Source organism: Podarcis tiliguerta (genome assembly GCF_965153285.1).
Source record: "Podarcis tiliguerta genome assembly, chromosome: 11".
NCBI lineage: Eukaryota > Metazoa > Chordata > Lepidosauria > Squamata > Lacertidae > Podarcis > Podarcis tiliguerta.
In genome coordinates, this window is record NC_139544.1 from 36,392,386 (window position 1) to 36,405,369 (window position 12,984).

General features: G+C 40.9%; 1 protein-coding gene across 5 annotated transcripts in view; it reads right to left on the reverse strand.

The window, feature by feature from the left end:
• The window catches only part of HOMER1 (homer scaffold protein 1), a 75,746-nt gene that overhangs the window by 4,585 nt on the left and 58,177 nt on the right, over nucleotides 1–12,984 (reverse strand). For all 5 annotated transcript variants that reach the window (XM_083404217.1, XM_083404218.1, XM_083404216.1 and 2 more), the window contains 3 exons: nucleotides 12,566–12,722; nucleotides 2,807–2,917; nucleotides 1,420–1,500 (listed from right to left, as the gene is read on the reverse strand). In XM_083404217.1, the coding sequence (XP_083260343.1) occupies nucleotides 1,420–1,500; nucleotides 2,807–2,917; nucleotides 12,566–12,722 (349 nt within the window). The remainder of the gene's footprint in view (nucleotides 1–1,419; nucleotides 1,501–2,806; nucleotides 2,918–12,565; nucleotides 12,723–12,984) is intronic.

Sequence of the window (12,984 nt, forward strand, 5' to 3'; positions counted from 1 at the left end):
AATGAAAATGCACTGTGCAGCATTTGGCTAATAACAGACCATGATATCATTTGAGTGTGTATATAATCTTGCTGCTATCTCCAAGTAACTTGACCAGTCAGTTTTGAAAACACAGAATCCACAGGCAATCAAGATCTAAAACATACGCTCATTTGAAGAGATGAAAGACATCAAGGCCTACAGCAATTTGTTAAGGAATGCCGCTTCAAAAGCGATGAACGCTAAAATTCCCAGCATAAATTGCAACAGATATGTAAGAGGAAGTGTTTGTGTTCTAGCAGAAATTACTCCTACAAGTTTGGTTGTTTGCCATTCAATAGAAATATCAAATGCAGTCCAAATTTCCAGATACTAATTTCAGCATTTTTACCTGCTCAGGAAAGCATCAGCATAAGGCTTTATTTTGGCCCACCAGATGTTGATGGACTCCAACTCCCATTAGCTTCAGCCAGCATGGCTAATGGTCAGGGATGATGGCGGTCAGAGCGCAACTATGTTCAAATGCCCACATGTACCCCAACCCTCCCTGCTCTAGACAGCCCTCTTCTGCTTCTTCCCAGGAAAATACACTGCCATGTTCCCGACCATCAAATATCCCCAAGTAACTCAAGGGGCAATATATTGCATTTGAGCATTCTGTTGACCTGTCTGCATGAGATGGGAGGATTATCTTCGAGCAGCTTGTGCTCGTGGGCTTGTAATTCTTTGCTGATCTTGGAGTGATCTGGAAATTCAACTCTAAGAGCCTTTCTTTGGAAAAGAGGCATAAAGCTCTGGCAGGATCCTAGAGCCCTCCCACCTCCTCCCCAAAGCTGGGAAAGTGCTAACTAGGAAGGAGGCAGGGGGACTCCAGAAGCCTATCAGAGCCCTCACACCTCCTTCTCAAAGCCCAGCACCTTGCTTACCCAGCTTTGGGAAGGCAAAGTGAGGGCTGTACAGGGACATCAAATGTTGCTGAAAGGCGCCAAAATAGGGCCACACATTGGACCACCCTGGAACTCTAGGAATACTTACCGGTATGTAACCTTTTATTAAGAAAAGGAAGTCTGAAAGGGAATTCACATACCCACACCAGAGCACATCACTTCTTTTATTTGTTTGCTCCCCCCTTGAAAAATGTACAGTCCTTCTCTTCAGCACTAGGACACTCATCCTCATGATTTGTTTGTTTGTTTAACGTGAACGGGCTTTCCCTGCGCAGTGACAAAGCTTCCCTTCTTCCATCACACTTGTACAATGTTCACACAAACACCGCAAGAACACAGTTAGCCCCATCAAAGAAGTAAGGAGGTGGGGGCTATTCTGCACCCCCAAACTGTCTGTCTGTACAAGTCTTCAAGATCCAAAATTATCCAACTTCTTTCCTCTTTTTTATTGTTACCTACAAGCAGATACAACCCTATTCGCCCTGTAACTTACTTGTAACTTCTGAGTTAAAGAGTCCCTCTGTGCCTGAAGCTCTCTGGCATTGTCAATTTCTTGTCTCAATTTTTCTATTTCCTAAAGGGGATAAAACAGCATATTATCCAAAGTCAACCTAACTTTCATCCTGGACAAATCCTCCTCATCCAATCAGGACATACAAGACAGGGTTGCCAATGCTGCAGAACCCATTGGTACTTCTCACAGGTACTTATGCAGTGAAACTAGAATTGGAGAGTGGGCCAAACTGTATCACCCTGAGAGCCATCTGGCCAGCCCTAGAGCTTTGAACTTCAGCATGCTTCTCAAAACATGCACAGTTCCCAGTAGGAAGCATCATTTGTGCTTCAGGTTCATAAGCATAGAAATCTGCTAATGATTATGCAGCAATAGCTGAAATTGAGTCATAAGAATCGGCTGCCAGAGAGCCAGTTTCTCAGGGCTAAACACACCAGGGAGGGAACGCTGCAAAGAACAAAGTTGAAATTTCAGTTACAAGGGACTGTGAACAATTGTCTATTTTATAGCAAGAAGAAAGCCAGAGGAATCGTAATGAAATATATGCAACAATTCATGACCAAGTCTAAAACAACACTGGAATCATTTAGTCAGGCTAGATACTAATAACGTTGGCTTGGAGCCTAACTTGCCTTCTGTGAAGAGAATGATTTCAAGAATTAAAGTAGACATCTGTGGAAGTAGTGAACAACTCAACACTTCTTTGTGCAATAAAAGTCTACCAGTTAGGTGACTAGGAAGAAACTTCCCTGAAGGCATGCTATTTCAGAACTGCAGTGAGATATCTTGAACTGTCCTCTGAAACATCTGGCGCCAATTACTGACAGCGAAATAATAGCGTGCTTCTAGGACTAGAGAAGTGATATAAAAAGCAATCCCTACCTATTATTCACTCTTTGGGGAAGTGAGTGTGCTTTGCCAAAGGCAACAAAGACGCTTTTTGAACTTCCCACCAATGCATGACCTCATACTGCAGGGGTCAGTCTGCAGATCATCATCACTAGAGGAAGTACTTTCAATTCTAATACACCTGACTCTTCGGGCACTTTGAACCAGTATATAAAAGCCATCTTTTAGAAATGAGTTATGGCCTGTTTGTCAGCCTGCTTTCACACTTCTAGGAAGGACAGAGGAAAGCTACTGACTTTTGAAAGAAATGTGTGTTTTTGGGGGGAAACAACCCATATTTATCTAAAGAATTTTGCATCTCATTCTAGATGTTAGTCAACAGAATAAAAAAACAACAAATTAGACAACTTATTTTTGTAACCCGTATTTTGATACAAGCTAATGCAATACTATGAATGGTGTATGAGATAAATAATCAGGTCTATTAAAAAGTCAATTAACAAATGCAAGCAAGTACCTCTTCCTTTTTCTTCAACGTTGCCTCTAATTCTTGTATTGTCTGGTTTAATTCTGTTTTATGTGTGTGGACCGCACTTGCTTGACTACTAACACACTCCAGCTCAGTCACCTGTAAAAATAAACACAAATGATAAATATACAATTATAGGACCATATGGGACATTTCTGCTTTACTAAGCATCTGTATCACAGCATTAACACTATTGAAATGGTTTCATTAGCTTTGCATTGTATTTTATGAAATGATGGTGGAGCACTGTTTAAGATCTGTGCCTGATGCTAGTGCTTCTAAAAATGGCAAAGTTTGAATCAAATAATGGGTTGGTTGGGAATTAAAGTGATAAATACAAACCTAAGAATGGCTTATTTAATTATGAAGACTGTTCTCCTTCAAACTGCACTCTTCTAGTTGACACTATATAGTAGAATGATGTGTAACTAGTTTGCTAAAATGATTCACACAAAGCTTTTAACCCCCCACTTCTTCTTCTTCTTCTTATTTAGATACTGCCCTATACTTTAGTAATTCATAAACCTTTACCATCCAAAGACTTCCCCAAAATTCTAATTAACCTCTGTATTTTTCCACCAGCACTGTACAACAAAACCAATGGACGCTTGAAACAATGTGATTTAAACATCAATACTTACAATTCTACAGACCATGTGCATGTTGTCACTCAGGTGCTTGTAGAAAACATTAATAGAATTGAAGTATGCTTAACTTTCTCTAGATTGCGCCATTCAGTGGGACCTAACTGTACAATTAAATACTAATGTAGCACTAAGTTCAACAACTCATAAGCATGCTTAACTTTCTCTGGTTTATGCCCAATGCTAATTTTTATTTAACGGCAGCCAAATCCTCTGAATGTGACTTGAGGGCATTAAAACATAAGCACAAAGGAAAAACTCTGCTGGATAAGAGGGCTCATCTAATCCGGCACTGTTTTGACCAGCCAAAGGCCTGCAGAAAACCCACTAGCAGGCCATGAAAGAAACACACCTCCTCCATTGATTATTGCCAACATCTAGTATTCAGAGGCATACTGCTTTTAACTTCAAAGGTCTCATTTAACTATCATCATTCCACATAATAGCAAGCTCAGGTGTTTGAGCGCCTATCATTTTGGAAGCAAAATGGGGCCACTCAAATACAAGGCTGTAATTTCTGCAAGCTTTGTGGACTCCCTAGGTACTCGGAAGTATAGAGGTTTGTAAAGAAAGAGAAAACAGAAATTAATAAAAACAGCTCAACCACAACATGTGAGCTCACAGAATGCGGTGGGGAGTTGAACCTTTAAAAAAGAAGAGGGAAACTAGAAGTCAGGTAGACTGTATCCCTTTTCATAGAGAAGAAACTCTCTGTGATTAAAGCAAAGCAGGGTCATGCCACCAAATTGACCTCCCTGGGATGCAAGCCTGGGCAGTGTGTATGGAGATCCTGGGCAGCCCAGACGACAAGATCCTTCTCTTGGTCTCACTGATGTGGAACAAAGGAAAGCACAGCAATACGTTTGGTACCAGCTGGGCCTAAGGAGTTGTTGGAAGGAGGCGTACAAGACACTGTTCAACTACCTTCTTGACCACTGGACCCACTATTGGTCTCATCCACTCAACCCCCCGGAGCCTGTCTTTACATGCAGATGAAGTTTCTAATTCATTATGCAAATTATGAAATTTTCCCACAGCAGACAGCAAGGTGAATAACAGTATTTGATGGAAGATGAACTGCAGCAGAATGGAAACAGTGCTGCATATGACAAATACGGGGTGGAAGAGAAAATGATGCCTATCTCACATTCCTATAGAAAAATTAGTTGGCTGGCGTGTAATTCTGGCCTGAGATGTAGAAAGTGAGTTTTCCATGACATAGCTACTATAAAAACCCTGTAACTAACAACTCCAGGACATTTTTTTAAGGTAGAAGCAATAATTGTTCAACGCGGACAAAGAGGTCCAGCGCTGAGGGCCTTCTGGCGGTTTCCTTGCTGCAGAAGTGAGGTTACAGGGAACCAGGCAGAGGGCCTTCTCGGTAGTGGTGCCTGCCCTATGGAACGCCCTCCCAGCAAATGTCAAGGCAATAAGAAACTAACTTACTTTTTAAAGACACCTGAAGGCAGCCCTGTTTAGGGAAGTTTTTAATGTTTGATGCTGTATTGTGTTTTTAATATTTGGTTGGAAGCCACCCAGAGTGGCTGGGGAAACCCAGCCAGATGGGGGGGGTAATAATAATAATAATAATAATAATAATAATAATAATAATTTCACCTGGCCACCTTCCCACCTTCAACCCAGACCAGCTCAAATAAGCCATGATGGGCAGGGGTTGCCGGGGGGGGGGGCAGGGGACATATTATAGGCTAAAGAGCTGCAAGCACCTTGTCCATATTTTCAGGCCTCATCAGCTGAAACCAATCCCACAGGATTGGGCAATATGTTTTGCTGAACAGCTCCCTGGCTCTATAATAATGGTGGCACTAAACTTAGCATGAAGACAAGTACTTTTATCCTCAAAGGTCTGTCAAACTCGTCACAGCAGGCCTCCCATGGTTCCAACACTATTCCCTGGGACAGATGTCAACATTCCTCTCACCACATGGAACAGTTCTGCTGGCCAGCTACTCAAATATGCAGTGCAGTCAGCACACTAAGCCTTCTTTGCTGTCTTCACCACCACACAAAAGGCCTGACTGAGAACTCAAATATAAGTCCCATCAGTTTCATACTGGGTCTTTGGACAGCATGCTAAACCAGGGATTGTGGTTTGTTGCTCCTGCCTATGCTATGGGAGTAGTGAAGCCAGAGACATCTACATGTTCACAGAAAATCATTAATTAAGATCTACTGCCAATGTATTGGTCCTGATCATCTGATAATTACAATGGTTTATTAACAGCACACATGACTCTAACTGGATTTAGGCCCTATTGTCATAAACCAAATTACTCTTTGGCTTCTAGCAATGAGCTGTTAAAAGATGCTGGTGTGCTTACTATGTTGTTGGTTTTTTTTTTAAAAAAAATACTTTTTATTAACCGGCCAATCAAATCAAATCACATCACATAAATTACGAATTACAAAGCCGAATTTAAAATTTTGTTGAGGGGACCCATATTTCAAGATCCGAAGGGGGATTCTGATCATCTTCTTGCTACTGCGTTAATGTCCAAATCAGTCCAAACAAAGTTCATAATTCTATCCAGTCTTATCTTGCTGTTTCCACATCACATCTTGTTCATATATTTTCTCTTTTTTCTTTATGATCTCTTCTGATGGTCTCCTTAAGCCGATAAACACCAATAATAATCCTGTGTGAATTTTTCCGTTCTTCCAATCCTCAAATCGAGATGGTTTCCATATATCATCGCCTTTATAGATAACATTGCTCTTTCCATCTTTAATTACAGAACTGTCGTTCTTAAGTCCCTCTGAGGAGTTTCACCCACAATATAAAAACAGCTCTATTTCTCTATTTCTCCTCCCAGACTTAAGTCCTCTGACAGAACTTCCCAATATGGCAACGGCACTTTTAACTGCGTCATTCCAAAGCCCTTATACATTCCACGCTCTTCTCAAAACATGCTTTGGTTCGAAGGTTTATCTCCACACAGCCTTAAATCCACAGCTTAAGTCCTTAAAACGACATTTCTGACTTGTGAGGGGGGGGGATTCTTGTTTAATCACATAAAAGAAAGAAAGGAAAGTTTTTTTCCCCTCCCCCATCAGTCCTTTTGCCATACCGAGTCTTGGCGTATCTTCTCAAGATTTATACTTGTTGCTCCGACTCGTCTTGTTTTATCAGAGATCTCTTCTGTTAGCAGTCTTTACTCCCCCTCCTTCCTTGAAATATGTGCATTCGCTTCATCCTAATCATTTCTTTTGAAGTTCTTGCAGCTAGTGGCGCGGATCAGAGACGGTGTCCAGGAGCGCCGAAATCCCACAGGAGGGCATTGTGCCTAGTGCCCCCATCCCCACAAATTTGGGGGTGGTATAGGGCACAGCAGGCAAGGGCAGTCCCACCCCACAATCCTGAGGGGGTAGGGAGGCTATTTACTCCCATCACAGCCTCCAAATTACCTCGTGTGGGTCAGAGAGATGTTATTGTCAGCCATCTTCTGATGCGCCCCTAGTGGCCCCTCCGCTGTGCTTACTATGTTAAAAGGTATTGCTAAAGATGACTAATCCAGATTTCCAAATTAATCAGAATACAAATCTCAAGGGTCTTGTTACAAAGTTTTTAAAAAGAGAGAGGAAAAAGAAACATCACACAACTCATTACATGAAGAACGAAGTCAAATATCAAACAATTCAAATAAAAGTTTTCCATATTTCAAGCAATGTCTCCTTGATGTTAGTTAGACAATTCCTGATTGCCAGGGGGTTGAAAAATTGTCCAAGGATATCTGAAAGCTTAGAATTTACATTTTCAGTGTAGAAACCATTTTTGCATGCACTTTTAACCTTAACACATTATGGTAACATGTAGAATTCCAATAGTTAGTTGATTAGTTAGTTAGTTAGTTAGTTAGTTAATTTACCTAAACACAAGAAAATATGAACTCTCTACAAAATGTGCTTATAATAAATATACAACCAGCATGTTGCTTTAAAAGAAGGGTAGTATCAGCAGAATCCACAATTACTCTTAAACCCCAATCCAGCAAAGCATGAATAGAAGACCCATATAACAATTTCTATCTAATTCTGCTTATCCATTCCTGATATATCCAAAGTTGCTTTTAAACTTCCCTTAGGTTAAAAAAGGCAACTTGTAATATAATTATGTACTTTCATGAAGGCACTGTTGTATGTAATAAATCCCTTATGTCAGTGGTTTTCAACTGGTGTGCCGTGGTACCCTGGCCTCTGTCCCTCTTTCCATCCCTCCCTCCACTGATGCTCTCTTGTGTCTCTGCCTCCCAAAGGCTTGCACAGCTGTTTATTGCAGCAGCCTGGCTATAAGATCTACAGGCAAATGGTGCCTCTGGCAGGCACCTCTCTTTGGGGCAGGGGGCGGGGCTTAGAGGGCAAGGGCAGCAGCAGCTGCCACCTAGAGGACTCCCAAGGAGAGAGGAGAGGGGAGAAGGATGAGGGAACACTCCAAGGCTGTTTGAAAAAGAGTGAGAGGCTGCCAGCTCTGCAGGCAAGAGGGGACATAACTGGGCTCCTGGGCCCCACGGGGTGCTGCAGAAAGAATGTAATTGGTTAAGGGAGCCGTGGACTCAAAAAGGTTGGTAACCTCTGCCTTATGTGAAGAAGCAAAATAGAGTGGAGCTCCCATTTATAAATGTCTATGTTCTTCTATTTCTAAAACTCCAATTGAGAATAGGTGTTACATCAGTTGAAATGGAAATCCTTTGGCTTGCTAAGTTTATAGGTCACATTTCTAGGTATCCAGGAGGGAATGATCAACTTAAACTATGCATGGAAGGTAAGTTGTATATACAGCACTCAAAATCTACAAAACAAGTAATTGCATAGCACTGCAGTACAAGAGTTGTACAACTGAAAGTGGGAGCAAACAAACAAAAGGATAATGGCCCCAGGCAAAATGTATGGATGAAATTTTGTTTTGCTCTGTTTCCTTAGCTTGTTTTTATTATAACTGATGTTCCAGGACCTGTTAAAACAATATCCTCTGTCCTAGAACATTCATGATACTTGGGCAAGAAGCTGAAGCAGGAATTGGGAGAAACACTCCGAGTGGAATGTAGAATATTCAGAATGCCTGTGACAATTTAAACAGTACTGGGCACAAAACACGCACAGAACAGCTGACACATTTAGCAGTTTGTTTTTTTCACCTACAATATGAATGTATCAACTATGGTAAGATTCTGCATTAATTGGATTCTTCTCATGCGCATGGCTAACCTCAAATTCTACAATTCCAGCTCTTACTGGATGGACAAATGGAGGAAAAACAACAAGGGACCCACTTTCCCCAGCAAATTAAGTCTTCCAGTAATGCCAATAAAGGACTATGAACAAATATGTGCTTTGGGGCATTTTTTTCACCTGGCTGAGGGTGGAAGGACTACACTATGCTTTATTGCATTAATATATTTAATATATAATATTTAACTGCTTTAATTAAGGGATAACCAATAGTATCCCCATGCTAACAAAAGCCTCTTTAATTCAGTAGAAGCGAAACAGTAAGGGAGACAATTTTCACCTTTCCCCCTCATCCTTTGAGGATATCGCTATGCAAAATCTGCTCTAGAGACCAGCTGACCCTTCGCAAAGGTGTGGGTACAGAAGGAGGGGAAGCAGCAAACTTGGTTTCTCCCTGTATTCTGATGACAAGAGCCTTCACTGGATCAAAGTCTTCCACCAGCAGAAGGATGCCAGTTGAAAACAAGGAAAACTGAAGTTGAAATCCTATGCACACTTAACTGGATGTAAGCACCACTGAATACTTCCTTTGGCATATACATGGATAGGTTTACACTGCATATCAGTAAAGGGCCATAGTTTTATGACGAGATGGAAAAGGGAAAGGGGGAAAAAATGCCACAAAACCTGTGCTCTCTGCTAAGGCTTGCCTGTCACCTACTAAGCATTCCTGAGGACCAATTATGCCAGGGGGAGAGAGGGCCAGAAAAACCTGCTATTGCTGAGGATGGAAGTAGCCCAGGAAGGAAGGAAGCAAACAGTGTGTGGTCAGCCTTTTACAGGAATAGGCACATTGATTTCCCAACTTTACCCTGTTTTGCTTCACCTCTACAGCTATTGAGGTGATCGCAAATTGAAGTTGATTTGTTTTTTAAATACAAACATGTCCTAGGTTTCCTTGGAGAGTTGGATTTATTAGTTTGGCCGTGTCTGTCAGCTACGCTTAGTAATTCCCAAAGAGGACAGCACACTGCAGGAGCCTTCCCTGGTGTGATTTATGGTCACGTTTATACACATTTCTCAGCATAAACATGCAGCCAACTTCATAACTAACCCTCTGTTATTATAACTTAAGTCAATAATTTCACAAAACAAAGGAGAAATTATACTAGGAAAGGAAGGAAAGAAAACTATAGAAAACAATGTGGCAAGGAGGTGTCACATGCAAATCCAGCTTTTGCAAAATACACATTTTCTTATTTCTTTAAGTTTAAATTGTATTTATAGGCACATGAACACGCTTAAAAACATCTGGAGTGAATTGGACAGTGTAGTTTCTTCATGGTGAATGAGAGACGCTCCCACACCTACAGTAGCGAATGTTCTTATGTGATGCCAATAAAGGTTACTCGACTCGACTTGACCTACAGTGGCCACAAAGTGCTTACTGTACCTGTAAAATATTCTGAAGTTTGTATTTATATTAATATTATGGAGGCTCTTGATGTACCTGTTTAAATCATCCTTACAGCTTTGAAGTCTGCTGCTCCCAGAAAAGTGGATGGATCAAGGGTTAACGACTAAGCATTGTGAAGGCTATAGGCCTTTTAGCAATATTGCTTGACAGCAATTTGTGTCCATACAAAAAACAGTATTGAAGCTTACTGAAACATCTTGCTTGGATGGATTTTAGTGAAACAAGTGTGAACAAGACTACAGTCTTTTAGAGACAAAAAGAACCACGTGTGAATGCTGCTCCTCCAGCCACTTTTTCTGAAGAAAATAGGCTTTGGGAGAGAACCATTTTGAGCAGCGAAGCATTAGATAGGGAGCAGGCGCTTAAGCCTTTTCCCAACAGACAGACTTTTCTTTTCCAAATTATCCTAGCTGATTACCATCCTGATTACTATCAGGATGCAAGTATCTACAGTAGTACCTCGGGTTAAGAACTTAATTCGTTCCGGAGGTCCGTTCTTAACCCGAAACTGTTCATAACCTGAAGCACCACTTTAGCAAATGGGGCCTTCTGCTGCCACTGCACTGCCGCTGCATGATCTCTGTTCTCATCCTGAAGCAAAGTTCTTAACCCAAGGTAATATTTCTGGGTTAGCAGAGTCTGTAACCTGAAGCGTCTGTAATCTGAAGCATCTGTACCCAAGGTACCACTGTATTTCCTTGTTTGAGAAGCTAGCTGTCAGGGAAAGGGTTAAAAGCCTTTCCCCACTTTTCGACTGAAGATATGCCCCTCCCAACCCACTTTTATTCAGAAATGCAGCTGCCAGGGATTTGTTACAAACATTTGCATATGATATGTAGTTTGCCCCTTAGACAGTTTCAGAACTTCCATCCTTTATCCTCTGAAAGGTTCTTATCACAGTGGCATGCTGGGATAAATACTTTGCAGTGATCCTCCCTGGAGAATGGGATATGCATAGAAAAATCTTTTGCATCCAGTGATGTTGGGCTTTAACAGATTTGCATACAAAATACAGCTCCCTTTTGTCTACAACCATCACCCACCCAAAATTCCAACACATTTAATAAAACTTGATGTAACAAAACAGTACCAAGGGTGTTTCTAACAGCAATGCAAGACTGGCTTCCTTCCAGCTCTACAGCTGAAATGATAGACACACATACCAACAAATCATGCATGAGCTCAGCTAACAATCTTGACCTTCCCTCCCATACTTCAGATGGCTATCCACTTTTTAATTTTATTTTAATCTGCTCACTTGTCAACTCATAAATTGAAGACGGGAAAAAAATTCAAAAGCACAAAACTTCTCTAGGAGTATTTGCTTCTGGATGACACCAAGAGGAACAGCTGGGCAGAAGAGTACATTGCAGGCTTCTACTTGATCCTTGCAGAGCTATTTCCCTCCAGAGGTCAACAAGGTATGTTTGAACTGAATGCGGTGAATGTGCTTTCTGGGCAAATGCTCTTCTAAAAATGTTACATATGCCTTCACCCTTACAGAATCTTAATTCATGCACTTGCCTTAGTTTATCTTATTAACAGATCTAAAGAGAGAATATAGTTTAGAGTGGGAGGAATGTACAAACTAGAGGATAAATGAAACAACAAGAGATGAAAAAGAGAGCAGATCATTTTGAATATCCACAGTTGTCTACACTATGAGTTTATCGAATTAGTGCTCGGTTGAATATGAATCAATGCAGTATATAAAGTGAAAAAAATTGTGCTTGCTACCATTTCACAAGGCACATAAATATACACAGACAAAACGACACTGTGCCTGCCATATATCTGGACTGAGATAGTTTGCCCCTGCACTTCTCCATGAATAAAGAATTTATTTTCCAGCTATTTTGCACTGGTTTCAGTTGTCTTAATGGGCACAAGCTCACAAAATCAAACCTACAGTAGGTTGCAGCTCATGGTTTGTTTGGAGAAAGAAAAACCATGAGCCCAGGTGGAGACCTAATGCTAAACCAAACCATGGTTTAGCTTCCAGCAGTGAAGCAGCAGCATGAGAAGAAGAGAAGCAAAGTTGCCCACAATTTTAGCCCCATGCACCACTACACTGCACATTCACCTTTAAACCAAAATAATGCTTAGCTATGGTTTAAAGTGACTCCACATACAGGCAAGTCCAAGTACACTAGATTAATCTTATATGTCTGACCCAGCGCTATAGACATCACTTAGTAATACATATTTATATGATTTGTTAGATGACACTCAAACTATATAATACAATAATATATAATTTATTACTATGGGATAATTTATTACATGAAAACTTTATAATATATTTCATCAGAAGAGAAAATAAAGCTCAGCTTGCATGAATGCTATTGTCAGATGACCAGAAGATTTTTACTGCATCTTTTTCTTAGTTCATAACATGCAGATCCACTAACAATATGTAGTCAAAAGCTTTAAACTTACCCGCTTGTGTAGACGTTCTGCTTCCTCTTGATATGCAGCAAGCTGTTGTTTCCATTGTTTCACGTTGGCAGTGGACTCGAGCAGAGCTGCTGTAAGCTTGGCATTGTTACCCTTGAGTGTTGCAAGTTCTGCCTCCCAGTGCTTGCCGATTGCTGAACTATGGACAAAAAAACAGTTGTCACAATAGTGGAGACCACAGCATCACTGGATTATTTTTGTTCTCTGGCTCGGCCTATACAATTGTCTTTAGAAGCCAGCAAGTCTTGTGGTCCCTCCCAAGTTCTATGATTATTATTTTTTTCAAAGTAAAGCATGATGCAAAAACACATTGCCTAGGGATTCGGGTGGGAGGAAGCTTAGTAGATAAGCACATATTTTGCACGCTGAAGATTCTAGGTTCAAACTCTGGTTCGCCACTT